Raw genomic sequence first — 27,468 nt, forward strand, 5'->3', positions numbered from 1 at the left:
GGTGTACCAGCAGAAGTCATAATGACTAGAGCAAGTGACCAAGAGGAGAGCCAGGCTGTGTAGGCGGTTGAGGACTTAGGACTTTGGCATTAATGTGATCTGACTGAGGTGTCGTGATAGTTTCCCGTTGGTTGTCTAGTGGGGGAGTGGTAAGAGACTGAAGGTAAGGGCAGGTGGGGCCAGAGAGGAGTCAGGAGGGTGGGCTGTAACATCTCTTTAGAAAGTGAATCAGACAGGGTTGCTGTTGGTTTGGATTGTGGGTTTGAGGGAAAAAAAGTCAAGAGGACCGGCTCTCTGCACTGGTAGCTGGTGGCAGGTGCTGTTTTCTCAAACAAGGGTGTATTAGTTTGTTTCCAAGGGGCAGAGTATCTGGTTTTGTTTTTTTTTTTTTTTTGCAAAGGGAAGAACCCTTTGTGTTACTTCTTGTTCTTTCAGTGTCTGTATGTATCTGCGTAGCTTGCGCTTCCTCTCCAACATTTCTAGGTTTCTGTCTCTCTCTTTCCCCAGCCCTTTCCCAAAACGGAGCGCGGGGATGGGAGGGCTTCATGGGAGAGAAGATCAAAGGGTAGGACCCACCAGTGGGCTAGGGGAGAGGGCCACGGAGTGAGAGGTCAAGGAGGCATGAGGGTGGGAGGGGGAGAGACAGCACTCTAGGAGGGAATGGGGTAGGGCAGAAATGGGGTGAGGAGGGAGGTGGAACCAAGGGGACGAAGGGTTTGGGCAGGGAGGGAGGGGTGGAGAGGAAAGGAAAGGGAACGAGAAGGGGGAGGGAATTGGAAGGAAAGAGAACAGGGGATAGAGGACGGAGGATGGGGGGCAAGAAGGAAAGGAAAGTAAAAAGAGGAAGGGGCGAGAAGTGCGGGGGGAGGGGAAGAACTGGAGAGGGTGGGGGAAGTAGGGGAGGGGAAGGGTGGCGAAGGAGGGTCTGGCGAGGAGGAACTGAAAGAGAGAAGGAGGGGTGAGGTGGGGAGAGGAGAGGGAAGACGGGGTAGAGGAAAACCAGGGGTAAGGAGAGGAACAGGGGTCGAAGGGGGAGGAGGCCGCGGCGGAAGGGGGCGGGGCGCAGGCGCTGACGCTGGGCAGCTTCCGGGCTCCGGGCGCCGGGCTTCTCCGCCCCGGGGTGGTTCCCGCCGCCTCTTGCCTTGTATGGTCCGAGGACGCGGCCCTCCCCGGGAGCCCCGCCCCGACCGAAAACCACCCTCCCTGCCCTCGCGATCGCGACTCCCACCCCGCCTGGGGCGAGAGACCGCGAGTTTCCACGACTCAGAAAAGTCGAGATTCCGCAAATCCCGAATCCAGACAGGCCAAGATTTTGGTATTCGAGATTCAAGGGGCCTGGAAAGCCAGAGTCTACAGTTCTGCGATTCTTTTTTTTTTTTTTCATTTATTTTTACAGTTCTGCGATTCTTAAACGTTCTAGTGTTAGGTCTCCAGAAGACCAAATCTGAGATTTCACAGTGTTGAGATTCTAGAATCCTGAGGCTTTCAAGATGCCTCCCCCAAGATTCCGAAAACCTGTGTATCCCCACACTCTCCGGTCCTGGAAGGCCGGGCGGTGGCACCCCAGGACGCCCCGGCTTCCGGGGCGACCCCTCCCCCACCCGCCGCGCCGGCCGCCTTCCTTCGCCCGCCCTGGGCTCGCGCCCCAGCACATTCCGTCCTCCCCACTCCGCCCCGCCCTCCTCCCTCGGCCCCGTGGGGACGGAAACATCTCGTCCCCGCCCGCGCCCTGCCGAGAGCTGGGTTGAGGAGTCCGGCGGGACAGGAGTTTCAGCGCCCCCCACGCCCCGGGAACTGGCTCTCCCGGGTGATCTCACCTGGCCCCGCCCTCTCAGGTGAACGGCTGGGCCCGGTGACGTCACTTCCTGCCAGGTAAGTGCCGCCAGCGCCTGGGCTCTGGGTAGGTTTGGAGGAGCTACCCGAGGCTGATTCCACACCGTTTCTAAAAAAGGCCACACCGTCCACCCCTCCCATCTCACTGCCTCAAGACCGCACAACAGCCGGATTCCAAGTTTACACACTGATTTCTTTTATTTAAAAATTCCAAAAAACCACAAAAATAAATTTTTAACAATATATATTACTTAATATATTATTATAGTGTACTTATAACAATAATTATTCCATCGTTTCCAATATTACAAAAAGAGGAAGAAAAACACAAGGGAAGCAGACGACCCAATATATATAAATACTATAAAATCTATTAGAATAAATAAAGTCGTCATAAATAAAAGGCCAAAGGCGGGGGTGGGAGAGACGGGCATTGGCAATGGCTTTGGCTACTTGCTTTTGGAAAGAAGTTTGAGCACCAGGATTCCCTTTCAGGTGAGGCTCCAATCACCAGACACTGGAGCCTCAGGATCTAGGAAGAATTGGAAGGGGGCATTGGGGGCTTATTATTCACAGCATTGGGCAGGGGTGAAGTGGGAGAAGAGGCTTACTACCTCCCTCAAACTTGCTACATTTTTTTTTTAAAAGACCCCATAAAACACTCCTTCCCGAACAGCCTGCACGCTGAGGACCTGCCCCAGTGCGGGGGTCAGGGGAGTGAGTTAATGCACTTTGGAAGGTGGGGAGAACTACATGATTACGAGTCCCTCAGTTCCCTACAGCCCCGGGACCCCTTGTGGAACCGACGCACAAGAGAAATGGCCCCCCTTAAGATCCAGCTGATCTGTACTAGGCAGGTACTTGTTACTCCGAAACGGAGATACGATTGAAGATGGGAAGTCGCCGGGGGGCGGCAGGTGGCTGAGGTGGCCCAAAAACCCCAGCCTCAAAGACAGGTGAGTCGGATCCCCCCAGGCTGCTGCCGCTGCTGGCATATTCGTCGGGATCAGATCCCAGGGAGTGTGCAGAAGGGCTCCGCGCTAGGCCACCCACAGGCCCCCAGACGCTGTTGGGGGTGGCCCTTCGGCAGGAAGGGCAGCAGGTTGGGGTGGGGTCCTTTCGGGACACAGGGGTCCCTGGGGCAGCAGAGAAAGCAGAGGGTGAGAGTAGAATGTCCGCGGGTGGCGGTGGTGGGGAGCTGGAGGGCGAGAAGGACCATGAGGACACGGAAGGGCCTGCTAGGCCTGCTGGTGGTGGCGAGGTTCGGCGGCCCGAGGGCAGCCCTGAGAAGCTGATGCTCTGGCGCAGCACATGGGGATGGCCGGGGGCAGCCAGGTCCTCGCTGGGGTTGTGGATGAAGTGGCAGCGCGAGCCGTAGGGGCAGCGACCCTGGAGGTAGAACTTATGGCAGAGCTCCGTCTTATACTTGGGGTGGCGACTGGCCTGGCGCAGCTCACCCAGGCCATGGGCGAACTGGCACTTGGCCCCGTAGCGGCAGCGCCCGCTTTCTGAGAAGGTCCGACAAAGCTCAGTCTTGTAGCGGGATGAGGTGGTGGGGGTCGCGGTAGGCGAGGTGGGTGAGGGCGACAGCTCCGAGCTGGGTCGAGGAGCCAGGGGCGCAAAGCCTGGGGGTGGGGGCACCCAGCCGCAGCTGCGACCCTCCACCAGGCTGGTGGAGCGGCCAGGCAGGCGGGCAGCGACCCCAGGCAGGCTGGAGTCGGATGAGCTGAGGCTCCAGGGTCCCGAGGAGGCCCAGCTGGTGCCGGACTCAGTCTCCCCGAGGTCGGATGGCAGTTCAGGGCTCAGCGACAGGAGTCTCTGTGGGAACAACGATCGGTTAAGACACGGAAAATACAGGGTAACGCCCCGCCCCAGCTGCAGGGCAACCAAGGGCTTGCCAGTCCGGTTTGTGGGCTCCCGGCCTCAGCCCCACCCGCCCTAAGGAAAAGAAACAACAACTCGGGTTTCGGATCTCAAGGATCCCGATTTGGAGGTTTATTCGCGACTTAAGCTCATCCCGAGGGACCCAGGAATCTCGGCCCCCCGGGCTGGATCAGAGGGACCCTGAAGTCAGGACAGACCGCTGTCCTCTAATTTTTTAAGCCTCTGGGTCTCTCGGGATCTGACCCCGCTCATCGGTTTCTCCAATTTCACAAGTGGGACATAGGGCAAAATGAAGCCAGGAGTCCGGATCTCTTTGGGTTTAGAGTTCCAAGATCCTCTGGGGCAGGGAGCGACAGAAGTCGGCTCCCCCTCACCCTGAGACTCCAGCCCAAGAAACGCCTCCGCGCAAAACCGCGCCCTCAGCAACTACTCGGGTAAGCCAGGTGTGGGGGCCATTTCCGCCTCCAGACAGCCCCGGTCTGAGAAAAGTTCTCCAGCTTTCCATCTCCGAGGGCTACCCCACTCGTGTTGGGTCCGAGACCAGAAAGCCACAGGCTCCATTTTCATCCCCAGAGGACCACACTGATCTGATACGGGAGGCAGGAACCCCGGGCCAGTATGAAGCGCTAAGAAGCTCCAGTTTGAGAAGGGAAACCGGTTGGGGGTGGGGGGGGCGGTTCGGGGCGGGAATTTGTTTGCGGCCCTAAAGAGCCCTGGTTTGAGAAGGGAGTCAGTCAGGTGTTGCGGACGTCGGGGTGCCGATCAGTGCGGGGGCTCACCTTGTAGATGGCGGCGAGATCCATGGCGGCGCAGATGGCCGAAGGATGTGGAGCCGGCGGAAAGTGGGAGCGCTGAAGTCACGCTGCGGTGGAGTGGAACAGCCGCCACTTTTATCCGACCTGACGCGGGGGCGGGGCCAAGGGGAGTTGGCCCGGGAGGGCGGGGCCAGGGGGCGGGGCCAGGAGGGGCGCTTCCCGGACGCGCGCCCCCAGCGCAGCCCGGCCCGCCCAGGTTCGGAGCCCTTCCGCCGGGACCCCAGCCCGAATTCGCCTGAGCGGGGCCCGCGGGCGGTCGCGACCCCGCGGGGAGTGCGTGGGGTGGGGTGTGGGGGGTGTCGGCCCAGTTTTCAAGGCTGGAGACTGAGGCGCGGAGAAGAGAACTGGGACGGAGGTGGGGGCAGGGCTCCCGGGGGAATTGACAAGGGCAGAGGCGGAGAGGGCGTGCGCGCGCGACACTGACCGACGGGGGCGGGGAGAGGCGAACGGAGAGCAAGAGAGAAAAGGAAGGACGCAAAGAGAAAAACATGGGGACACACACGGGGGGAGTTACGCACACAGGGAGACATGCACAGAGGGGAAGAGACAGGGTGAGGAGAAGAGGGGAGGTGGGAAGGCAGAGCTTGAAAAGACGAGACGTCGATAGTCCCCAAAGAGGAAAATTCAGAGCGAGAAGCAGGAGGGAGGGAGTCAGAAACAGAAGGGGCGAAAACTGGAAGAAACAAACATCCACAGACAGAAATCCGCAGGAGCAAAACAGTGAGAGAAGAACCGCCTCCCCCCCGGCCCCCCTCCCCACCCCCCCCAGTCCTGGTGAAGAATTCTCTTCTGAGAGCTGTCGGCCTGGCATGGTCTTGCTCCCGAACTGCCCAGATCCTGAGACCTGGACCGCCCTCTTCGCCCCCACTCACGAGGACTGGGGGTGAGGTGGGGTCCCACACACCTGTTGAGGTTGGAAAGGGGCCTCATTTCCCCAGTACAGGACCGCTGTGTCTTCTCCCCCTCACACAAATAATGGCGCTTCTGATGGCTTCCTCTGGGCTAGGCACAATTGCAGAAAGTGTCTTACATACATTAACTCAAGGAGGTATTATGTCCATTTTACACACAGGGGAACCCAGACATGAAGAGGCCAAGTTATTCTCCTGTAAGTAAATGGCAGTAGCCTAATACCAGGGCCTTAAAACATATTGAAGAGTTTGCACTCAAGAAAACTCAAGATTGGAAAGGGGGAGATCTTTTATTATGGTGGAGGGTTTCTTTGCCAGAAAGCTGTCTCAAATGGAAGAAATGGATCATCCCCAACGCATGGTCGGATGGGTCTCTCATAAAGCAATGTGCCTTGAAAGAACTCTGCGTTTGCAGAAATGACTCCCCTCACTGACAAGTCTTTTATTGTCAAGGAGTTGCCCTGAGTGATGCTCTCTTAAGATAACGGTGAAAACACTAATTTTTAAAGGGGTCTCCAGAGCTGGCTGCCCTGACTAAAAATATGGTGGTAGAAATAAATCATTGCCCTGCCACGGAGTGCAGTTATTATGGTGGAAAGTTCATTCTTGCAGGCTGTGACTGCGGACCGCGGGCTTGTATTGAGGTGGGGAGATTCTGCTAGGCACGCTTATCTGCTCGTCCGACAGAGCAAGGGAATCCCTGGTGCGGCGCTTTCTCGGGCCGAGGGGCCTTCCCGGCCGGTCCCGTGAGCTGGGCGGCTGCGGGCGGCTCTGGCACGGTTGCAGCCTCCCTCTCGTCAGTGACTCACTCGCAAGGGGCGGGGGAGGGGGGCTTCCTGGAAGCCGTGACGAGGAGGCTCGACCCGGACGCCCGGGTTCCTCTCTGTAACCAGGGTTTTGGTCGCCTGTAAACAGAGGCTTGAGGACTACGGGAAAAGGGGGGAAAAGGGGAGAAAAGGAGATGCCCGGCACCCGCCGCCCAGTTGGGCTCCAAATCCCTGTGCTCGTAGTAGGACTAAGGGGCAGGAGAACGAGAGGTGGGAGGCATTCCGGGGTTCCTAGGGGCCGGCTTGGCTCTGGCCGCGATCCTGGAGGAGGGAATACCAGTTTCGATTCCCTGGAGACCGGGAGCAGTTCCCATCCCTGAGTCAGGCTGACCCCCTCCCCTCTCCCATCTGCTGAGTCATCGGCCCAAGGGCCAGGGCGCTTCGGATTGGGAGATTCTCGAAGGGACTGGAAGGGGCTTTGCGCGCCGAAGGACTGAGTACCCATCGAAACACTGACAGGGGCGGGGGTACTAAGAGCCCCGGCCTCTGCCCCTCCTTGCTTAGATCAAGGGGTTCGGGTTTCCAATCCGCCTCCTCGCTCAGACCCAGGAGACCCGGCTCCCAGGCTTCACCAGACTCAGGAGTCCTGGTTCCCAGCCACCCTGTCTCCCAAACGCAGGAGTCCGAGCCCCACCAACTCCTCTCTCTCCGATCGAGGAGCCTGGCTCCCATCCCCCCCTGCACCCCGTCCAGGCCTCAGGAGTCCCAGCTCAGGAGGAAGTTCAGGGCAGGACTCCGCCCAGCTCCCCACGTAGCCAGCGGGAAAATCCGTGGCCTCGGCGAAAGCCGGGAATCCCCTCTGGAATGACGGTGGGGAAGGGGATGGCCGGGGTCCCCCACGGGGCGCAGGGGGGCAGGTCCCGGGCGGGCTGGCCGGGGGGGAAAGGGGCGGAAACCAGAGAGGCTAAAAATACAGCGAGCGCTTCCGGCCTAGGGGGAGGGGAATGGAGAGCAGAGTTTCCAGAAAAACAAGCGGGGACGGGAAACGCGGGGGTGTGAGAGCCGGCGCGAGTGCGCGGGCGAGCTGGGGACTGTGTACGCGTGGCACGTGTGACCTGGGCCCGTGTACTCCTGGCGTGATTGACTGGCGGGAGCCGTGTGCGCAGCTGCGCGGGCCCAGCGGCTGGTGTGCTGTGCGGTGCGTGTCGACCGCGTGAGCGCCACATGTGCGAAGGGGGGCTGCCCTGGAGCGCCTGGGTGTGTGGTGGGGTTAAGTAGGTGTGGGACACAAATGAGCCCACTGTCCTATGTCAGGGCCGTGTCCTTACAACCCCTCTGACACCGCTCTGAGAATAAATAAGGGAAACCGCCTCTGCCTGTGTGACCATACTGTGTTTACTCTCACCATCGCTGGGTGAGGGAGTGTGTACTCAAACTTAACTGCCTTTGAAGTGGCATCCCATGAGAACTTGTGACTTCCATACCTACCTGCACATCTGTGTGTAGCTCTGAACCACCATGGGATCTGGAGTGACTAAGAGCTGGTAACTCCTTGAGGGAGGCCGCTGAGGGTGACTGTGTGTCCTTGGGGGTGATGAGGAGCTGTGAGCACACAGCTTGGGAGCTGAGGGTGTGTGTGAGAGCCTGTGTGACTGTAGGTGGCTTGGTTGTGTTCAAGACCCCTGGAACTGTGTGGTTATCAGGTGTGTGAATACTGTTCCTGAGTGTTTGTGTCTTTGGGGTGTAGCTGAAAACACCCAGGAGGCCAGTGTCTGGAAGCAGTTCCTCTGTGGCCAGATCACAAGGCAGTGAAACTGGTGAACTTTGGTTCCTGACGTCGGCAGCGCGCATGATGGGGAGGGTGGCTGGCGCACTCCTGCTCCTCTTGGTGGCCTCTGTGGGCAGACCAGGGGCAAAAAGGCAGGCACACTTGAACCTGAGAAGCCTTATCTAAAGCCAGCCTCACTGCTTTTGATAACGTAGAGCTGAGGGCAGGGCTGAGTCAGCTGATGATGGGCAAAGTCTGAGATGGGGCAGGAGATAGCGGCATAAGTGGTAGTTAGACGGTGTTTGTGTATTCACATGGTTGGATTGTTCCTTGAGTCTGTTTGTGGGACTGTCCCTGGGACCGAGGCACCATGATTGCAGGATGGCGGGTCACGCTGTTCTCTACTAGAGAAGAGGGGTTGTGTGTGCCTGTTTCTCCCTGGTCTGGTTTGCCCTGTGTAGCTGTGCATCTCATGTACACCCTCCCCTGGAGTGGGTGGTTGTGTTCCAGGCTGTATGAGCTTCCTCTGGGCCTGCTAATCCGGTGAGAAGCTTCGCTGAGGTCCTCTCCTACCCTGCCTCCTCACTGTGGTCCCGGCATCCACGTTATTCCATCCATGCACCACCAGAGTTCTGCCTCAGGCAGGGCCTCTGCACTTGTTCCCTCTGGAATGTCCAGGACCTACTCCCTCTCCTTTAAGTTCACTCCAGTACTGCCTTCTCAGGGAGGCCTTCATGACCTGGGTCAAGGATTAGAAAAGGTTTAAAAATAACCTTGTTACCCATTTAACAAATAATAAAATACATCCATGGGGTCACAAAGAGTGGGACACAACTGAGCAACTGAACCAACAAAATACATGTAACATCTATTTACCCCCAAACCTAAACTCTCAAACTTTCATGGTTTCCAATAAAGTAACATTAATTCTCCACCTGCAAACCTTACACCTTTAGATTTATTCCTAAACACTTTTTCTCCCCCTATTTGACTTCTGGTGTCACCTCTCTGGTTTCTTTCTTGGAACTTCTCACTGCCTGACACAGTTTTACTTTTTCACACTTCACTGTCACTAGAATATCAGCTCCAGCAAGGCACTACACAGTTCCCAGTGTGAACACAGCAAGTCCACACCACACAGGGCTTGGCCCCAAACAGATGCGCAGCACATGCGTGTTGCATGAGCTCAGCTTCCTGGTGCACGATTCCTACCCTGTGTGCTGCTGAACTGTGCATCCTGCGCCCGCCGCCCACCAGGTGTCTCCTGTCTGTCTGCCGGGATGTCCTGCCATCTGTGTGTGATGCTGCGCTGATGCCACCTCACAGGGCCGGCTGTGCCTCCTGAGCGTATGGGCCTGTGGGCTGACACATCTCTGCCACCCTGTGCTGCGTGCCCCCAGGCTGGAAGCCAGCAGGCTCTCACGGGGAGTGTTGTAGGCAGATAATTGTTACCATGGTAGGTGGAACTGGGACTTTGTTTTTGTGTTGATTTGGAGATAAGTGTGGTAAGGAGATGTGTAGGGGTGCCAAACTGACAAGGTTATGATGGTCAGTTTTATTTGTTAACTTGGCTAGGCTACAGCCCCCAGTTATTTAATCTAGATGAGGCTGTGAAGGAATTTTGTGGATGTGATTCAAGTCTATAATCAGTTGACTTTAAGTAGATTATCCTAGAAGATGTGGGGAGTCACACGGGTGGGGGGCTGATCTAGTCAGATAAATGGGCAGAGCTGTGGCTTCCTCCCAGAAGAAATTCTCCCTGTGGACAGCAGCTTCAGCTCGTGCCTGAGGGGTCTGTCGCCCTGCCTGGAGCTTGCCCTGTGTGCCTGGCACTTCAAGGAAGGTCAGGGAGAAAGGGTGGGAACTGCTGGGATGTACACACACACACACACACACTTCAAGGAAGGTCAGGGAGAAAGGGTAGGAACTGCTGGGATGTACACACACACACACAAAGAGCTGGCCATTTCCCAGAACTCCAGTGTGGGGACTTGGGCTCTGGGTGATTTGCAGGGCTCTATGCTCCCGGGCGTTCCACACTGATGTGGGGTCCAGGACAGCAGACCTCTGGGCAGTGCCATGGGAAGCAGGGTACAGAAGGTTCTGGGTGGGGCCATCCGTCCCCCAACCAGGCTGAGTCACTTGGGCCTTTCACACCCCACCAGCTGGGCCTGAGCTGGTAGCTCCGCCCTACACTTGCCCAGGCCTGACAGCCATGGCTGAGCTCCCTGAAGCTCCCTCTCGGGGAAGTGGGGAGCCTGGTGGGGCACACTCTTCCTGAGGCCTCCTCCTCAAGGTCTACTTCCCGGAGCTAGGGCCAAGGTGCCTGGGTTCTTCTCCAGGACTGATGATTCATCCCTGCTAGGGCCTTTTCACTTCTCCTTTAGGGCTAAAAATACAGGGACCCAGGCATTCAGCTGGGCTGGCTACACCGCGGATTGCATAACACCCCTTGTTTGAGTGCTGCTGACGCAGGCCCGGGGTATGGGGGGTGGGGGTGGGGGGGCACGCTGGGTTGCTCCCTGACTGGGTCTGGGTGTGCTGTCAGGGCCCAGACCTTCCACTTCCCCTTTTTTGGGTCAAGCAGACTGGCGGTTGAGCTGACATGAGAGGTGCTGGGGATTGCTGGGTGTGGCTATGGCCCCTGGAAAGGAAGCTCCTTCTAGCCCCAGGTCACTCTGGGGTTCTGGCTTCCATTCTGGCCCTTTGCATAGGCACAGAATCCCAGTTAGGAGCTGGAGAGTGAAAGTGAAGTTGCTCAGTCGTGCCCAACTCTCTGGGACCCCATGGACTGTAGCCTACCAGGCTCCTCCATCCATGGGATTTTCCAGGCAAGAATACTGGAGTGGGTTACCATTTCCTTCTCCAGGAGATCTTCCCGACCCAGGGTTTGAACCAGGGTCTCCCGCATTGTAGGCAGATGCTATACTGTCTGAGCCACCAGGGGAGTCGTTAGGAGATGGGGACAGTCCCCATTAGCAAAGGCGCACTGGGCAAGAGATGGTCAGAGAGAGGGAGATGGGAACAAAAGGAGATCGAATGACAGAAGACACCAAGAGAAACAGCTAGAAAAGGAGCAGACACAGAGACCACCCCCCAAACTGGGACAAAATTAAGAATGGACTGAGGGAGAGGGGCCCGGTCAGGACTCCACAACTAGGCTAGGTAGGGGGAGACCCCCTGGAAGAGATCACCAAGGGGCACAATCCAAAGTCCACCCTCAGCCAGGGAAGAGAAGGCAGCCGGCAGAGGCAAGGCCCCGCCCTACACGCGCCCTGTAGGGGCCTCTGCTGCCCCCTGCTGGCGCCGGCGGGAGTGCTCAGGCAGGAAGAAAAGCCAGAGACAAAGCTGCTTTGAAGCCACTCTTCATTCCCTCCCTGGCCCTTCCCCCACTCCCAGCCCTGCGGGCTCACAGGGTGCCTCCAGGGCCCGTAGGTGGTGCAGGCGTCTTGCCTGTGACCTTGTTGGCACAGTCCAGCAGGGCAGTGTGAATGTCCTTGGCACAGGCAATCTGGGCTTTGATGACCGCCAGGTACTGCGGGTAGGGCAGGCTGTCAGGCTGGACGGCATCAGGCTTGGTGGCTGTGGGCACCAGTGTTGGAGAGTGCTTGGCACTGTCGCAGCTCTGTGACAGGCACTCATGTGCCAGGCGCTGTGGACAGGCAAGCAAGGTGCAGCATTAGCCTCACTTGAGATACTGCCAATCCCACCCCAAGGGCCAGCCTGGGGTAGGCTTTTCAGCCTCTGGAATCCTGGGGTCTTGGGGTCAGAGCCTGGCCCTGCCACTCACTTGCTGGGTGATCTCAGGCATGTGGCTTCTCCTCTCTGGGCCTGTTAACTCCTTTGGAAAATGGGTTTGATAACTACTTCTGCTACCTCTTAAAATGAGAATGGTGAGCGCAGTGTGTGAGACATAAGCACAGGTCCCGGCAAGTTATTTAAGTGCCAGTTGATGGATGTCAACTACTATTATTGTGACTCTCCTAACCCTAGGGTTGGCATTGACACTGGCTTCTCTGGTGGCACCTGCCCCTCCTCGTTTTCCTTCTACTTCTCTGGCTGGTTCTTCTAGATACCTCTTAAACTACTTAAGCCTTAAGTGTGGCAATTCCTGAATCCTGTCTCCTCTCATCCTCATGCCCTCTAGGAGGTGTCTCACCCACATACACACCACTCTGCTCCGAACCCTGAACTGATGTGCCCACTTCCCCTAAAATTCCAGAGCTCCTATACTCTGCCTCCCAAACCACTCCCTTTCCTGGGTCCCTGTCTCAGGGATGGTCCTACCATCCAAACCAGACCCCTGGGCCTCATCTTGGAGAGTCCTCCCACAGCCCATCAGTCCCACTGCCCACGCACAAAGCCTTCTGAGTATCTCTCCCACCTGCCTTTCCCCACTGCCTCAGGACCCTGCCCTGGTGAAACCTAGCGGCTCTCGAATCCTGCCATGGGTCCCCAGCCTCCACTCTAAGCCCCCTGAACCCATCCCTCATTTGGCGACCAGAGGTATACCCCTAAAAAAACCAAATGGGTTGATGTTTTTCCTTGCTTGAAATCCTCCATGGCTCCCTAGCAACCTCTGGGCTATATGCAAACTCCAACAAGCCCCAGTGCCTACCACACCTCAGCCAGACTGAATTTCATGACATTCGTAAAGGGAACTTAAAGCAGAAGTTGATCCTGTTGGTTGAAACATCCTTCTACCACTATGAAGCTCCTCAAACTGCCTTTTCCTTCAAAATCCAGTTCAAAATGATGATGACGCTATAAAACATTTGTCATTTGTCTACTACCATGTTAAGTGCTTTACATGCAAGATCTTACTGAGTCCTTCCCCAAAATCTATTTTCCAAAGGAGGAATCCAAGGTTCAGAGGTAGAGATTGGTGGTCCCTCTGACTCCAAAGGCTGTACTCTGAGCCATATGCCCTCCTTTCAACTTCTGCCCTTCTTCCCTTTTTGTTCCAGCCTTGGCTCAGATGTGCTCTCTACTAGTAGTCTGTCCTGAGCCACTTCCTCCCTAGACCCACCCTAGGTGGGGTCAGGTGCCATCTCTGGATGTCTACAGCCCCCTAAACGTCCCTTATTTTAACCTTGCCCCCTCTGCCTGGCCCCCACCCCACCCCCACATCCCAGCCCTGAGCCTTCTGCCCAAGTTTGCCCCTTCATGGTCTTCCATGTCTTGAGCTTCTCCTGTCAGAGCCCTGACTCTCTGAGCTATCACTGCTGGAGGATATATTTGTCACCCACTGAACTGGAAGCTCTATGAGGGCAAGGACTGGGCAACTTTCTGTCCCCAGTATCAGGTGCAGCATCCACACAGGTCTGGGCCACAGGAGGTGCTCAGTCAGCATGTGTCAACTGACTGAATGAAGGTTCCTGAAGCACAGGAACTGAGGTAATTGTGGTCACCTGGTGGCTAGGAGGCCCCTTACCAGGCAGAGCTCTAGCTGGTCACAAAGTGCATAGAACTCTTCCAGACACTTGTCAAAGCGCTGAATGGGTCCATCGCTGCTCTTTCTACAGTCCAGGAGAAGAAGGTGGAAGATGAATTTCCAGTTTCTGGGACTAAGTGACTACCCAACCAAGTATCCATCAGAAAACTAGGTATAGACCCAGGAGACCCAAAGTAAGATCTAGGGGACAGCTAATAGTAGAAGGGAAAAAAAGGGCAAGGCCAAGGAATAGGGAATAGGCTTCAAAATAGAGAAAAGAGGGGGTGGGTGGGGGTACAAGGGGGATGCTTCTGAGACTAGGATGGAGATACTGACATCCTGGAGAAAGGGGAGTACTCACTGTCCATTGTCAATGTTAGTGTTCTGAATCAGGTTCTGGGCTGCAACCTTCATCAAGGTCTAAAGAGGGAAACAAAAAGAAAAGGTGTGGGAGATGAAGGAAACAGAAGAGGACACTTTTGGTAGATCTACACTCTTCCTTAAGATACATCCAATTTCAGGCCTCCTCTTCAGTTGTTACTTGTCCTATCACTGCGGAGTAATTCCAACTTCCATTCCTTTATAGCAATTACCATCCATATTTTCCCAGAGGCCCGCGCTCTCTTGCCAGTAATTTCCCAGACAGACCTTAGGGTCCTCCCTCACCCACCAGTCAGGGTCAGTAAAGGCCAGTCCTTTCCTCAGGCTTTAACGTCCAGAGCTAGGTTTTTTCTTTAAATTCCCTCCAACTCGAATTCCGGTCAGTCTCAAACTCAAAGATTCTCTCTGATCCCACTTTACACTGTCAATCCACAGAACTTCACTTTGGCATCACGAAGACAGTCTCATTCCTCTTTCCTTCTTAACGCTTCTTTTGCTCTCTCCCTGACTAAACAATCCCTCCGCCCACCCCCCGGATGGCAGAGAGCCAAATCTCCCAACCCATCACCTGTAGACTCTCCTTCAGCTGCGGGATGAGCATCTTATAACGCTGCACAGGATCGAAGTCCTGTTGCTGTTGCTGCAAAAGCCCGCTCTGGGCAGGTCCCACAAGTTGTGCTGGTGGTTGTGGCTGCTGCTGGGAACCCGACCCACCAGCTGAACCTGGACCCGATACACTAGCGGCAGAAGTCGCTGAAGCCTGCTGTTGGGATGCAGCCATCTTCGCCTCGCGCACCGGAAGTGCGTCACAAGTGCGTCTTCCCGGTTTCTTTTTAGCGTCTTCGTCTCTGGGCCCTCTTTGCTGATTAGCTCCGCCTCCCAGACAATACAATCAATGAGAGGAAAGAACCCACCCTCCAACTAGTGACTCTCAAATCCGACGGCTACAATGAGATATCGATAAACCAATCACAAGAGGCTCTTTCCGCCTCGCTCCGTCCTTTGAACAGTCGCTGGCCAATCCGGGTGTGGAGCCAATCAGACTCTATTTCCCAGAAGGCCTAGCGGGCTGAGGCGACCTGCGGTCCTCAGAGTCTTGGCGGCAGTTGGTGGAGACGGAGCTGTGGGTTGGCGTTGTTTGCGCGTTTACCTGAGTACTACGTAGTACTCCAGTGTTCCGGGAACTCTTCTCGCCAGCCCACCTCACTCCGGCCCTATCTGTGAGGAGAGCGGTGCCAGCCCGAGCCCTGCCTGGGATTGGGCGCCCGCCGAAGTCGGCACTCCGTTTGCCGTGGCTCTGAGGCTCTCGTCAGGATTGCCCTTGCCTCATCGCCATGGCGCCCACTATCCAGACCCAGGCCCAGCGCGAGGATGGCCACAGGTAGGCACTCCGCCGCCTGACTGTACCGCTTTTCTCTAGGTCAGGGTGGGCGTCAGCGAGGTGAGAGGGTCAGGTGGGTTTGTCAGTCTACAACCTTGCCAGCCTCCCAGGTCTGCCCGTGTCGTCACGGAGCGCACACCCGTTCAGGGGGGCGGGTCCCAGACGTGGTGTTCCCCAGCTCCCCCAACACCTTCCCTACAGTGGAGTTTTGGAATTAAGCTGTTGAGGACTGAGTTTTTTTTTCTTCCAGTCAAGCGTTTGGAGACCCCTTTCCCCAAAAAACAATTATTTGACTCTATTATTAAAGTACTTGAAGACGTGTCCTTCAGAAGGGATTGAAAAACATTTAGGGACACTGTCTCTAATCAAGAGGCATACTTGACTCCCTCCATTAGAGTACTTGAGGTACCTCTACCAAGAAGAATTACCATTTGTCACCCTCTCCTTCCCTTTTAAAAGCTTGGAAAAGCCCCCTTCGCTCTCCTGTCAATCCTGTTCTTTCCATCATTTGTCAGTGTCTGTCTCTTACCCACCAGGCCCAATTCTCACCGGACTTTGCCTGAGAGGTGAGCTCCATCGTGTTTCCCCAGGACGGGTGGGCCAAGGTGGGTGCAGAGGTGGGGCAGCAGGGGCCAGGTTTTGAGCCACTGTGTTCCCAGGTCTGGAGTGGTCTGCCGAGTCAAGTACTGCAATAGCCTCCCTGACATCCCCTTCGACCCGAAGTTCATCACCTATCCCTTCGACCAGAACAGGTGAGACTAAGAGTGGGGCTTTGGGATACACCTTAGAATATGAGTTCCTTGAGGGTAAGGACTGCTTTTTCTGGCTGTTCAGGGTACAGAATGGTAGTTAATCTGTAATAGTAGGTGCTCCACAGGTATGTTAAGAAGCAAGCAGTATCCAAGTCTCTTTACACTTAAGAGCTGGTAGCTTTCTGATTCTAATGTGGAGGCTATTTCATTCTGAATTCCTCCCTGGAGTACCTTAGCCTCTAGGAAGCTGGGCTGTGAGGGGTAAGGCTGGAATAAGGAAACCATAATGGGCATGTTTTCCCTACCCAGGTTTGTTCAGTACAAAGCAACTTCCCTGGAAAAACAGCACAAACATGATCTCTTGACTGAGCCAGACTTGGGAGTTACCATTGACCTCATCAACCCTGACACCTACCGCATCGACCCCAATGGTGTGTTGGGAGACAGGGAGGGCCTGCTCTAGGCTCACGAGGGCCAGCTCTGGGCTTCCCTCAGAGTCCTCCTCTCACCTTGCTTTCTTCTAGTACTCCTAGACCCAGCTGATGAGAAGCTTCTGGAAGAGGAGATTCAGGCCCCCACCAGTTCCAAGAGGTGAGGGGATGCTGAGTGGGGACTTAGGACTGGCGCTGATGGGAAGGCAGTGGGGTCCTGAGGTGCCTGATTCTCCCACTCCAGATCCCAGCAGCACGCGAAGGTGGTGCCATGGATGCGGAAGACGGAGTACATCTCCACTGAATTCAACCGTTATGGCATTTCCAATGAGAAACCTGAGGTCAAGTAAGTTGTGGTGGGTAGGGAGGGAAGGTAGATTTCAGGTGTGTCCAGTGACCTCTAAATGTTTTTCTTTTTCTCCCCAGGATTGGGGTTTCTGTGAAGCAGCAATTCACTGAGGAGGAAATATACAAAGACAGGGATAGCCAGATTACAGCTATAGAGAAAACTTTTGAGGATGCCCAGAAATCTGTAATTGAAGGACTGGGATAGGGGAAGGGGGGCGGGGTAAAGGTGCGGCTTCAGAGCACTTTGTACTTTTTCTTACCCTGTTTTTTTGCCTCTGCCAGATCTCCCAGCATTACAGCAAGCCCCGAGTGACACCAGTGGAGGTCATGCCTGTCTTTCCAGATTTTAAGGTCAGATCCAGGGCAGGGGGCAGAGAGGGGCAGCCTGCCATCTCTGCCTATCCTAGTCTAACCCCAGTGCCCTCCATCCCCCAGATGTGGATCAACCCTTGCGCTCAGGTAATTTTTGACTCAGACCCCGCCCCCAAGGACACAAGTGGTGCAGCTGCATTGGAGATGATGTCTCAGGCCATGATCAGGTAAGTGGCCCTGCTGTCCACCTTGGCCTGATTTTTATTGTTGTTGTCCTCAGTCTTGACTCCTCTTTCCCCCTCAAACAGGGGCATGATGGATGAGGAAGGGAACCAGTTTGTGGCTTACTTTCTGCCTGTGGAGGAAACACTGAAGAAACGAAAACGGGACCAGGAAGAGGAGATGGATTATGCACCAGATGATGTGTACGTGGGTTGGGGTTAGGTTTCGGGTATTGAGAACTGTCTCCTTTTCTCCCTCAGGGAAGAAATGGGGCTGACCCTGTCCCCTTCATCCTCAGGTATGACTACAAGATAGCTCGAGAGTACAACTGGAATGTGAAGAACAAGGCTAGCAAGGGCTATGAGGAAAACTACTTCTTTATCTTCCGAGAGGGTGATGGTGTTTACTACAATGAATTGGAGACCAGGTACTCAGCACAATCCTACCTCACTCAGATTAGCTTGGGCTTGTGCTTCAGAATCAGAATCTTGGGGTATACAAGAAGAGCTACCTTGGAGGTGGCTCTTTGTATCTAGGGATTTGCCACATGCATTTGTAAGAGTGGAAGCCTATAAAGCCGGAGCCGGTTCTCACGCAAGAACCCACAAGAAAAATCTCTACCTAACACTGGAGATATTTGGAGCTTTCATGTAGGGTAGGACTGCCAAGTTTCCCCTGATATTAATAAGAGACTCCATGTAAAAGTAGACATAGCCAAAATATGGAGTAATACGTAAAATTAATGTTTTAAATAAGTGAAATGCTAGATACCCAAGTTCAAAAAACATGACCCCAAAACTTCCCTGATGGTTACAAGTTTACTGTTGTGCTGGGACCCTTGATGTAAAGCTTGGGAAAGTGTGACCTTGAGTTTCTGTTTAAAGCAGAGATCACAAATTCTGATCCCATTAAGCCAGGCAAAAAGTGTAAAATATGCACAGTAGGCTGTTGGGGTCTAGGTGACCTGGAGCCCTTGGCAACCTTCAAGGGGCACTGTGACCCAGCACAGCAAAGGGCTCCAACCCACTGCTGCTATGTTGGGGGGTGGGGGTGGGGTGGGGTGGGAAGGGAATCAGAGGCCCAGTGGAATCTCAGAATCTTATTTTCTAAAAGCCAGAAATCCAGATTCTCTTTTTAAGTGTTGGTATCTAATTCACATTAAAATCTACTTCTTTATACATTTATGTAAAGGGCATACATATACACATATGTAAAGTATAGGGCACTCAAACTGATACCTTTGGAGCTATTTTCTTGCCTGTGAAAGTGAAGTTGCTCAGTCGTGTTCGACTCTTTACTACCCCATGGACTGTAGCCTGCTAGGCTCCTCCGTCCATGGGATTCTCCAGGCCAGAATACTGGAGTGGGTTGCCATTTCCTTCTCCAGGGTATCTTCCTGACACAGGGATCGAACCCTGGGTCTTCCGCACTGCAGGCAGACTCTACCATCTGAGCCACCAGGGGCTCCTTTTTTCCTTGCCTGTCCCCTACCCCAAATTTAGTTTCCCTTATTCAGTCTGTATTTATTGTGGTCTTTTCTGAGCTAAGCATAAATGAGTAAAGATGAGTAAGAACCAAGTTAGACCAGATTCCCCACAGGGGTCTTTAACTGAATCTCATGTATTTCTCCCCAATTCTATCACTGCAGGGTTCGCCTGAGTAAGCGCCGAGCCAAGGCCGGGGTTCAGTCGGGTACCAATGCCCTGCTTGTGGTCAAACACCGGGACATGAATGAGAAGGAATTAGAAGCTCAGGTAACAAGCACCACTGACCCAGGTCTCCCATGGGGAGGGTGGTAGTTGGTGGAGTGGCACAGGAACCAGACTGAACATTCTCCTTCCCCTCAACTGTCCTGCTTTCAGGAGGCACGGAAGGCTCAGCTGGAGAACCATGAACCCGAGGAGGAAGAGGAGGAGGAAATGGAGACAGAAGAGAAAGAAGCTGGGGGCTCAGGTAAAGCTGGACAGACCAAACTCTGACTCTGGGTGGGTGGGGAACTTGGGTCTTACTTCTTGCTCCCTTGCAGATGAGGAACGAGAGAAGGGCAGCAGCAGTGAGAAGGAAGGCAGCGAGGATGAGCGCTCTGGCAGTGAGAGTGAACAGGAGGAGGGTGACAGGGACGAGGCGAGTGACAAGAGTGGCAGCGGTGAGGATGAAAGCAGTGAGGATGAGGCCCGGGCCGCCAGAGACAAAGAGGAGATCTTCGGCAGTGATGCTGATTCGGAGGATGATGCCGACTCTGATGATGAGGACAGAGGACGGGTTCGTGGCAGTGACAATGACTCAGACAGTGGCAGTGATGGGGGTGGCCAGCGGAGCCACAGCCGGAGCCGGAGCGCCAGTCCCTTCCCCAGTGGCAGCGAGCATTCTGCTCAGGAGGATGGCAGTGAAGCTGCAGCTTCTGATTCCAGTGAAGCTGACAGTGACAGTGACTGAGTCCCAAAGCCTTCAGCCCTGGTGCAGATAGTTATTTTGTGCAGGAAGGCACTTTTCGCGTGATCTCTTTGTGAGCCTATTGCTTTGTTTTCCTCTCCTCCAAACCTCTGCTGTTAATAAAGCCAGCTTCTCTTTACTTCCCCTCCCAGGCACCATGGTCTCATTTTGCCTGCCCCATGCATACCCCCCTGAACCACCCCAGGTGCTTAAGGCACAAAAGCAAAGGCCACAAAGGCAGGGTCACTAGGTTTTTTCAGGAAATATAGCATAACAAAGATCAGAATCTTTTTCATTTGTTTGTTCTTTTTTTTTTTTTCCAAAATAAGCCCAGACCATTAAACAAGTGAAACTCCAACAAATAAGTCTTCTCCAACAGCGAGAAAAACTGTACAGTTACTCAAAGCTGATTCTGCCAGTGGGGCTGGGAATAGAAGGAGGGGTGAAATCATGGTGGAGGGACGGGGGCTGGGGAGGGGCAGGAGTGGGTCAGGATCCTGCCCATCAGAGTGGGGCCGCCTGCGTCCTGCACACTCTGCTGACAGGTGGGGGGAAGGGGGCAGCTCTTGCCTCCCATTACGTGGGGGGTGTCCCTCACCACCTCCCAGTGCCAGGCAGACCCAGCTCACCCTGATGGGTAGTGAACAAGACAGGACTGGCTGGGAGGAGGTGAGGGTCTCTTAAGAGGGACACCCTGCTGATTCCAAAAAACGAGGTGGCCCCTGTCCATCCCACTTCCCCGGGCTAGGAGGAGGATTGGAGAAGCCCTGGGAGTTGGAGGGGAATGAGCAAAGGCACAGAAACATGGAGGGGCCGGGATGGGGGACTTGCATAGGTTGATGAGTGTGCAAGAGGTACATAAATAAACCTGACACCCCACCCAGCCCGGCACTGGGAGAGGAGGTAGGGACCTGGAGCAGGTCCCCAGGGCCACCCCACCCCCTGGCTTCCTCCCCCACCCTGGGTCAGAGTTGAGGGAGGTCCAGACCAGGAGGGCAGAGGCAAGAAGGTCTGGGGAATGGGTGAGTGCAGGGAGGGTGGTGGTTTTAAATTTTTTTTTTTTGGTTTTTTGTTTTTTCCCAACATTTTGTATCTTTAATAACATACACAATGGTTACCAGCCATATTCATAACAAAAGTTATTCATAAAATGTATCTAAAAATAACATTTTTTCCTTTTCGGTGTGAAAAGCTTGAGAATGTCCCAGTGAGGGGGGAGTTGAGGGGATGGGGTTGGAAGAGGAGACCCTGGCTTCCCCACAGCCTGAACCCCCAAATTCCCGCCCTCCAACTGGGCCCCAGCACAACGCCTCAGTAGGAACAGAGATTGGTATGACTCTGGGGCTGGGATGAACCTCTGGGTTATGATATAGTGTTCCACTTAAGTGAGGTCATGACAGAATGAGGGGGTGGGGTGGGGGAAGGGTAAAAGAAAAGGGGATAGGGGTGGGGAAGGAAACCAAAAACCATCCCCTTTCCCTTATTCTTTACCCCCAAGTCTTTCAGCAGCCAGACTTGGGAGTGGAGAAGAATTTGTGTTGGCGGGGGTAGGAGACGTTAAGGCAACAGACTTCCTGACCTCACTGGCTGCCCTGGCTCCCAGTCTTCGACCTCTGCATCTGCGGAGCCAGGGCTAGGGGTGGGGTGGGGAAGGGCTAGGGGGTGTGGAGGAGGGGGCTCTGCCCTCTCCCCTCATAAAATTCAGGCTCCCCCTGCCACTTTCTTGGCTCAGAGAGAGGCCTGAGGATTCTAAAAATGAGAAGGAATGATCAGAGAGAAAAACCGTTAAGAACTATATAAATATGTATCTTAAATAGACCTAAGAAATTAATTGCAGAGAACCTCTGATAAACAGGGCAAAAGGAGGTGAGTGAGAGGAGGGTGGCTCCTGTCCTTGGGGAATGATGGGAATGGGGAAGAAGAAGGTGTAAGGAGGTGAGGGAGAGAGAGATAGGCAGACAGACACGCTCCTCTCCTCACCCGCCTTTATCTCCTCAGCTCCTCTCAAATAACATTCAGGAGAGCAGATTATCTACCCGATTCATGTCTCCCCAAATGTCAGATGGTTCTGAGCAGGCCCCACAAGAGAGTGGGTTAGTGAGTCTGGGGGAGACTTTTTCCTTGGGAGGGGCAGGTGGCCGGCAGTCTAGAGGAGGCAGGGGTGGGACAGGGCCAGGTTGGGGGTGAAGGAGGGAAGGAGGGGGCAGGCAGGCTGGCCAGTCCCTGCCCCCTTTATCCTTGCTGCCCCCTACCTCCCTGGGCCTCAGCAGAGATCCCTCGACGGGCCTGGGAGTGAGCAAGGCGTGTGCCAATGTTAAACAAAAGTTAAAAGGGTGAGAGAGTAGAAAAATATTAGAATGTATAGCTGAGCCAGCCCACCCTCTCGCTGTCGCGGAGAAGCCCGTTGGGGGTTGGCCCCCGCCCGCCGCCCAGGGAGCCTATGGGTGCGCTGGGCTGTGGGTCCCGTCAGATGGTGGAGGTTTTGTCTGTCCCATCTGTGGTAAGAAAGGGAGGAAGGGAGGAAGATCAGGAGCTGGCGGGAGGCCCAAGAAAAGGTGCTCAGGTAGCCTGTCATCCCAGTCAGGCCCTCCCTGGAGTCCGGCCTCCCCTAGGGACCCCTCAGGATGACTCTGAGTTGCTCAGTTCAGAGGTGGAGACGCTGCTGGGTAGGTGGGAGCTGGGTCAGGGAAAGAGAAAATGCTCACCACCCAAGGCGTGTTCTGTCATGCTCAGACACAGAGACTCCAGAGTGGGATTGATCTCCAGGTCAGGCCCAGGGACCGGGCAGTCTGGGTGGGAGAGAGGAGAACGGAAGCAGTAAGGACTGGACTAGGGTGAAGGGCAGAGTCACGAAAACAGAGGCTGGAGTGAGGGAGAGGCTGAGGGGGATGAGAAGGAAAGGAGAGGCAAGAAACAGAGACACAGAGCCTTTAAGACATACACACACTTGGTACTGGGCAGACCTAACACCACTCACTGCTTAAAAGCCTTTCTGGGCTCCTCACTGATTCTCTAGAGTAACTCTCAGCTTTCTACGCGGGCTCAGAAGACTCTGCTCTTTCACCTTCCAGCCTCACCTCTCATGATGTCTCCTATAAATCCACAAGCCATGTCAGGTCATCTAATTGTCTCTCCTTAATTTAAAAAAAAAAAAAAAAAGTTGACCTTCAGCAAGGTCAACCTTGCTCTGAGATTCAGAGTTCTGAATCTCAGATTCAGATTCATGACTAATAAGATGGGAATATCAGTGCTTTCACATGTGCAGCTGGGAGGATTTGACTGAACAGTGCAGGAAAGGTGTCTGACACATAGCATGCTGGTGAAAAGAACTGGTCTCATTTTTCACTCCTGCAATTCAACCATCCAGTCATTTGATAGCGTTTACAGATGCCTACCATGTGCCAAGCCCTGTGCAGGATAAACAGGACAAATGGGGTCTCCTGCCTCTCACATAATCTCATAAAAGAATTCTTTGTGACATAAAGAGTTTGGGGTCACAAGCAAATCTAAGCTCTCTCTAGAGGCAGCCCTTTCCAGACCAGCCTTCTCTGCTTCTGCAGCCTCAGTGCCTAGCAGCAAGTCTGGCACAGGGGAATCACCCCTGACTTGCTGAGCAAGGCAGGGCTAGCGCATCTCTAATCTCCCTTTTGCCTACTTTGCCCTCCTTCTGATCTCCCATCTCTAGGCTGATCTGTAAGCAGAGGGAAGACAGCTCTTAGGGTAGAACCTGTTCAAAGAGACGAAGTTTACAGGTTCCTGCTTGGTCACCTGGCTTCTGAAAGAATACTAGTGGACTGATAGGCAGGACTCCCTTCTACAGAAACCTGGCCACTGTGTCTCATCCCCTCCATTCCTTTCAAACTGAGTACTTAACAATCCTCGAAAAAGACGCAGACAGACACCAGTATGAGCACCAAGATTATGACACAGGGAGGAGGAGAAAGAGAGATGGGGGGTGGGTGGGGGTAAGGAGCGAGAGAACAGACGTATGCAAGGGACAGTGTGTATAATACCCAGAAGAGAAAAGAAAGGCCAGCTGAGGGCAGTGCTGAGGCAGAGTCCTGAGGGCGGGCACCTTACCTGGAGGGAACATGAGAATGGCCTGGGGTGACGAGTGGACCGGGAGCGAGTGGGTGCGCTGCACAGAGCTGCGGCTCTGGCTGGGCATGCTGTTGCTGCCTCCGGGGTTGGCGAACCACAGGTTCTGCATGTGGCACAGGAAGACAGAGAGCAGTGGGTGGGTAGGGAAAAGGCCCAGACCCAGGAGTGGTGGAGTTGGCAGAGTCCCCTCCCCACTAAGCTGGGCCCGCCTGGACACAAACATATGGAGACACACATCACACATCACAGGCACCACCCCCCCAACCCCAGAAGTGCCAGGCTCTTTGCTTCCAGCTGGCTCACCTGTCGGCCCTGGCCCCCAAGGCTGGGGCTGGTGAGGGCATGTCGAGGGGAGATGCCCCCAATGCCTGAAGGGCTCAGAAGGCCCATCCTGCCAGGCGGAAGGGCCCGGGGAGGCATTGGGAACTGCCGCTGGGTCCGCCGGGCCACCCCCATCCCCACAGAACCAGCTATGGGGAGTGAGTTCGAGCCAAACGCCCAGCTGTGAGAGAGCAGAAGGCAGGGTATCAGTTTAGGTGTATGTGCCCATCTGTTTACCTATTCCTCTCACCCCCAACAACCCCTGTGGTAGGAAAGAACATAGACCAGCATGAGCAGGGATTCCCTGTCCAAGTCCTTGCACTGTAATTCTGTCTCCTGCCCCAAGGGGACTCCTAAGACGAAGATGGGGAGAGTCCAAAGGTTTCCTCAAGTCCACTCACAGCAGTTCTAACTTCAGTTCTCAAGTGTGATATTTCTGTTGTTTGTTTGGGGAGAGAAGGGACTTCAGAGCCCTCTGCACACAGGTGAGGAGAACAAGGGACAGGCAAGGGGCCAGCTACCGAGATGGGTACTGATTCTGCTAGCTCAGCGCTCTATTCTAATGGAAAATCAGGCACCACCTGATTTTCTAATGGGAGAGTCCTCACTGGGTGACTTATATAAGGCCACTCAGTTACTGAATGAGGACAACTGGACTCCCAGCCCAGGATGCAATCACCCCTCTAAGCACTATCTGTCAACCAACAAGGGCCTACGAAAGGAAGGTCCCTGGGCCCTGGCCGCCCTCCTACCCTTTCTGCTGCCTGTAGTTCTGCATCTCTAGTGCAGCTTTGCGCGGGAAGGTCCGGAGGAGCTTCAGCACTTGCTGTTTCCAGGACAGCAGTCGTTTCTTCTGTGTCTCCGTGAAAGCCTAGAATTAGGGGGGTGAAAGAGATGTGTGTGCTTCTTTCAGATCTGCCTTCTATCCATTTGCTCAAGTATTAACAACTGCCTGTCCTGTGCTGGGCAATGCTGGGACACAGAGGTGACCTGTGCTCACACAGCTTACAATTTAGCTGGGGAGATGATACATGTGAAATTGTAACTGTGATAAATGCTGTGAGGAAGCAGCACAGGAGGCACAAGAAACCTGATGTTATGAGGGGCTGGTGAAGGCATCCCTGTTTTACTGAGAGCTGAGGGATCAGCAGGCGGGAGGGAGACTTACTCCCTAGAGAAGAATTATGTACTAAGGCTCTCAGAATGGGAGCTCAGGGCATCCACTGAACCCAATACTGGAAGGATAAGGAGAGGTGGGCAGGAGTCAGTTAGGCAGAGCCTTGCTAGACACATAAGGAGTGTTGGTCTGCGAGGATGGGGGCAGCCTTTCCATTCCTGAGAGCCCTAGGGAAGGCCTCACCTCATGAGACAGGCACTTTTCGATGAGCTGGAGGTAACTGGTGATGTTCTCCTCGTCTGGTCGGGACACCAGCAGCTGGGTGCACACTTGGGGACATGGAAAAAGGCAGGAGGTTAGCCCCCAGAATGCCCTCTGCCATGTTCCAGCTCCCCTGGCCCCAGCTGGGTGGCAGAGAAGGTGGGTCAGGAAACTCATGCCGGATGAGTACTAGCTATGTGCCAAGCATTGCACCTGGCTTATTATGAGGCTATATAAAGGGCCCACCGTACTGCCTGGTATATGGCAGATATGAAGTCAATGATACTTTTTCTCCTTTTAAGTCTTACGATAGTCTCATCAATGGAAGGATTTTTAGCCTGACGAGTCTGAGGCTCAGAGAGGTTGAGTCACTTGCCTCAGGTCACACAGCAAAAAGAATTCAGACCCAAGTGTAAACCTGCCTACGCTGTGCTGCCTTAGGAAAAGGTGAGCCCATTAAGAGCATCAGGATACCCATCCCATGGACTTCAGTCCCCTCTGAAAGAACCAATGGATTCGCCTTATCTGTTTACTCTTTGCTGTATGCAGTTTCCACTGACATAATGTCCCATCTTCTGCTCAGGCTGGAGATTTTGAGGGTAAGGGCTGTTTCCCATCATCAGCCTGGACATGCCGGAGGGAAGGGGCCTTGTCATCCTTAGTCTTAGTCCCTTTTCTTTAGTGCTCTAGTCCCCAGGGTGCTTTGAAAAGTTCTGCTCCCATCATTTAAACTGGATTTGACCCCTGATGCCTGGGTTCACTTGGTACCTTGGCCCAGAACCTCCTGCTGGGCCCTGGGTGGTCTCACCTTTGCCCATCACCCGTGTAAACTGGCTGGGGATGTCTCCGTCAGCGACGGGAGCCGGGGCTGGCTCACTGCCATCAGTAGGAGCCGGAGCTGGTGGAGGGGGGTAGCTCTCTGCAGCTGGAGGGTCACTGGTCTCACTGCCCTTGTCTGTGCCAGGGTGAGCCAGGGGAGGCTCAGGACCTGGCAGTGGTGGCTCCCCCCGGCCCCCATCCTTGGCAGTAGAGGTGGCGGCGGCGGCGGCGGCCACGGTGGCCTGGAGGACGCTGTAAGCCTTGATGGGGGTGATGATGATCTGCTGCAGCTCCTGCAAAGCATTTCGCAGATTTCCGCCTTCCAGCACATCCTGAGTGGGAAAGACACAGTCTGGGTCACATGCCAATCTCTACAGCTCTGCAGAATGACTACGCATATGGGGTCAAACAGCCCCTGCAAAGAGCTGGCGGGACCCTGGGTTCCACCACACAGAGAAGGCAGGTAAAGGTGCCGCTGGAGTGTGCATACACACACACACACATTTATACACACATATTCCCTCTTCCCCACTTCAAGGTGGAGTCCCATGAAGATGTGGAGAAGGTGGGCTAATGCTGGGGTCTCAGGGTCCCACTGAGGATGGAACCAGATTCAAACCCACAGATTTGGACTAAGACACTGAAGGGATCAAAAACCAGAAGGCAAGTGGCAGGGAAAGAGGAAAAAGGGATGCAAATCAAGGCAGATATGTAAGGACAGGGCGCAGATAAGAAATAAACAACTGGAAAGAGAGATCGTGTGCACAGGGAGACACTCTGCTCTACCAGAAAGAGCTGTTAAGAGATGGAAAAGTGAAATAGAAGAGAAGGGGTTGAGTCAACAAATAAGATTCCAGAGACACAGACCAGGACAGACAGGGAGGAGAGTCTCTGAGCTTAGCCACAAGCAAGTGATCCCTGTGATCTGACTTGCACTTGGTTCCCAGAGCCTGGATCCCTAGGGTTGGGGAGATCCCAAGGTGGGGGGCCACATGGGCAGCAAGGCTGACCCAGAGCCCTCAGCCATTAGCACCACTGGGCAGTCAGCTGACCTTGGAGATGGGGATACCAGGTCCTTACCTTCTCCAGGGATTTGAGGACACTCTGCCTTTCGCGCAGCTTCTGGATGCTCAGGGCTATCTTGTGGCGGGCACCTTTGGTGACATTCTGTGGAGGG

The 27,468-nt window shown here is 54.6% G+C and overlaps 4 protein-coding genes across 7 annotated transcripts in view; 1 reads left to right on the top strand and 3 right to left on the bottom strand.

Annotated features, from left to right (window-relative positions):
* Positions 1–2,005: 2,005 nt before the first annotated feature.
* Positions 2,006–4,646, bottom strand: ZFP36 (ZFP36 ring finger protein). The gene is made up of 2 exons (XM_043437782.1): positions 4,497–4,646; positions 2,006–3,651 (listed from the first exon to the last, which is right to left on the bottom strand). Exons 1-2 carry the CDS (start codon positions 4,518–4,520, stop codon positions 2,698–2,700), a joined length of 978 nt encoding a protein of 325 aa, XP_043293717.1. The 5' UTR covers positions 4,521–4,646; the 3' UTR covers positions 2,006–2,697.
* Positions 4,647–11,327: 6,681 nt separating this feature from the next.
* Positions 11,328–14,583, bottom strand: MED29 (mediator complex subunit 29). The gene is made up of 4 exons (XM_043437783.1): positions 14,362–14,583; positions 13,774–13,832; positions 13,413–13,497; positions 11,328–11,630 (listed from the first exon to the last, which is right to left on the bottom strand). Exons 1-4 carry the CDS (start codon positions 14,572–14,574, stop codon positions 11,388–11,390), a joined length of 600 nt encoding a protein of 199 aa, XP_043293718.1. The 5' UTR covers positions 14,575–14,583; the 3' UTR covers positions 11,328–11,387.
* A 297-nt stretch (positions 14,584–14,880) lies between these two features.
* PAF1 (PAF1 homolog, Paf1/RNA polymerase II complex component) lies at positions 14,881–19,811 on the top strand. Of its 2 annotated transcripts, none has more exons than XM_043437780.1 (14): positions 14,881–15,174; positions 15,690–15,740; positions 15,834–15,926; positions 16,236–16,357; positions 16,451–16,517; positions 16,602–16,703; positions 16,784–16,889; positions 16,988–17,056; positions 17,141–17,244; positions 17,326–17,442; positions 17,538–17,666; positions 18,888–18,993; positions 19,102–19,192; positions 19,266–19,811. In XM_043437780.1, the coding sequence occupies exons 1-14, from the start codon at positions 15,128–15,130 to the stop codon at positions 19,673–19,675; spliced, it is 1,614 nt and encodes a 537-aa protein (XP_043293715.1). In that variant the 5' UTR covers positions 14,881–15,127; the 3' UTR covers positions 19,676–19,811. The 2 variants fall into 2 exon arrangements, with proteins under 2 accessions (XP_043293715.1, XP_043293716.1); XM_043437781.1 differs by having other exon boundaries at positions 15,056–15,174; positions 15,711–15,740.
* Positions 19,812–19,967: 156 nt separating this feature from the next.
* SAMD4B (sterile alpha motif domain containing 4B) overlaps positions 19,968–27,468 on the bottom strand; it is a 36,784-nt gene continuing 29,283 nt past the window's right edge. For all 3 annotated transcript variants that reach the window (XM_043437779.1, XM_043437778.1, XM_043437777.1), the window contains 8 exons: positions 27,372–27,458; positions 26,281–26,623; positions 25,455–25,540; positions 24,847–24,965; positions 24,077–24,275; positions 23,753–23,876; positions 22,378–22,461; positions 19,968–22,167 (listed from right to left, as the gene is read on the bottom strand). In XM_043437779.1, coding sequence (XP_043293714.1) covers positions 22,139–22,167; positions 22,378–22,461; positions 23,753–23,876; positions 24,077–24,275; positions 24,847–24,965; positions 25,455–25,540; positions 26,281–26,623; positions 27,372–27,458 — 1,071 coding nt within the window. In that variant the 3' untranslated portion in view covers positions 19,968–22,138. The remainder of the gene's footprint in view (positions 22,168–22,377; positions 22,462–23,752; positions 23,877–24,076; positions 24,276–24,846; positions 24,966–25,454; positions 25,541–26,280; positions 26,624–27,371; positions 27,459–27,468) is intronic.

The sequence above is a fragment of the Cervus canadensis genome, chromosome 18 (assembly GCF_019320065.1).
Source record: "Cervus canadensis isolate Bull #8, Minnesota chromosome 18, ASM1932006v1, whole genome shotgun sequence".
Classification (NCBI taxonomy): domain Eukaryota; kingdom Metazoa; phylum Chordata; class Mammalia; order Artiodactyla; family Cervidae; genus Cervus; species Cervus canadensis.

Coding starts and splice junctions, on each gene's coding strand:
- ZFP36 (XM_043437782.1), bottom strand. CDS start 4,520: ATGGATCTCGCCGCCATCTACAAG. Junction 3,652..4,496: donor ATCTCGCCGCCATCTACAAG/GTGAGCCCCCGC, acceptor TTGTTCCCACAG/AGACTCCTGTCGCTGAGCCC.
- MED29 (XM_043437783.1), bottom strand. CDS start 14,574: ATGGCTGCATCCCAACAGCAGGCTTCAGCGACTTCTGCCGCTAGTGTA. Junction 13,833..14,361: donor AGCTGAAGGAGAGTCTACAG/GTGATGGGTTGG, acceptor TTCCCTCTTTAG/ACCTTGATGAAGGTTGCAGC. Junction 13,498..13,773: donor ACTAACATTGACAATGGACA/GTGAGTACTCCC, acceptor CCTGGACTGTAG/AAAGAGCAGCGATGGACCCA.
- PAF1 (XM_043437780.1), top strand. CDS start 15,128: ATGGCGCCCACTATCCAGACCCAGGCCCAGCGCGAGGATGGCCACAG. Junction 16,518..16,601: donor GCCCCCACCAGTTCCAAGAG/GTGAGGGGATGC, acceptor CTCCCACTCCAG/ATCCCAGCAGCACGCGAAGG. Junction 19,193..19,265: donor GAAAGAAGCTGGGGGCTCAG/GTAAAGCTGGAC, acceptor GCTCCCTTGCAG/ATGAGGAACGAGAGAAGGGC.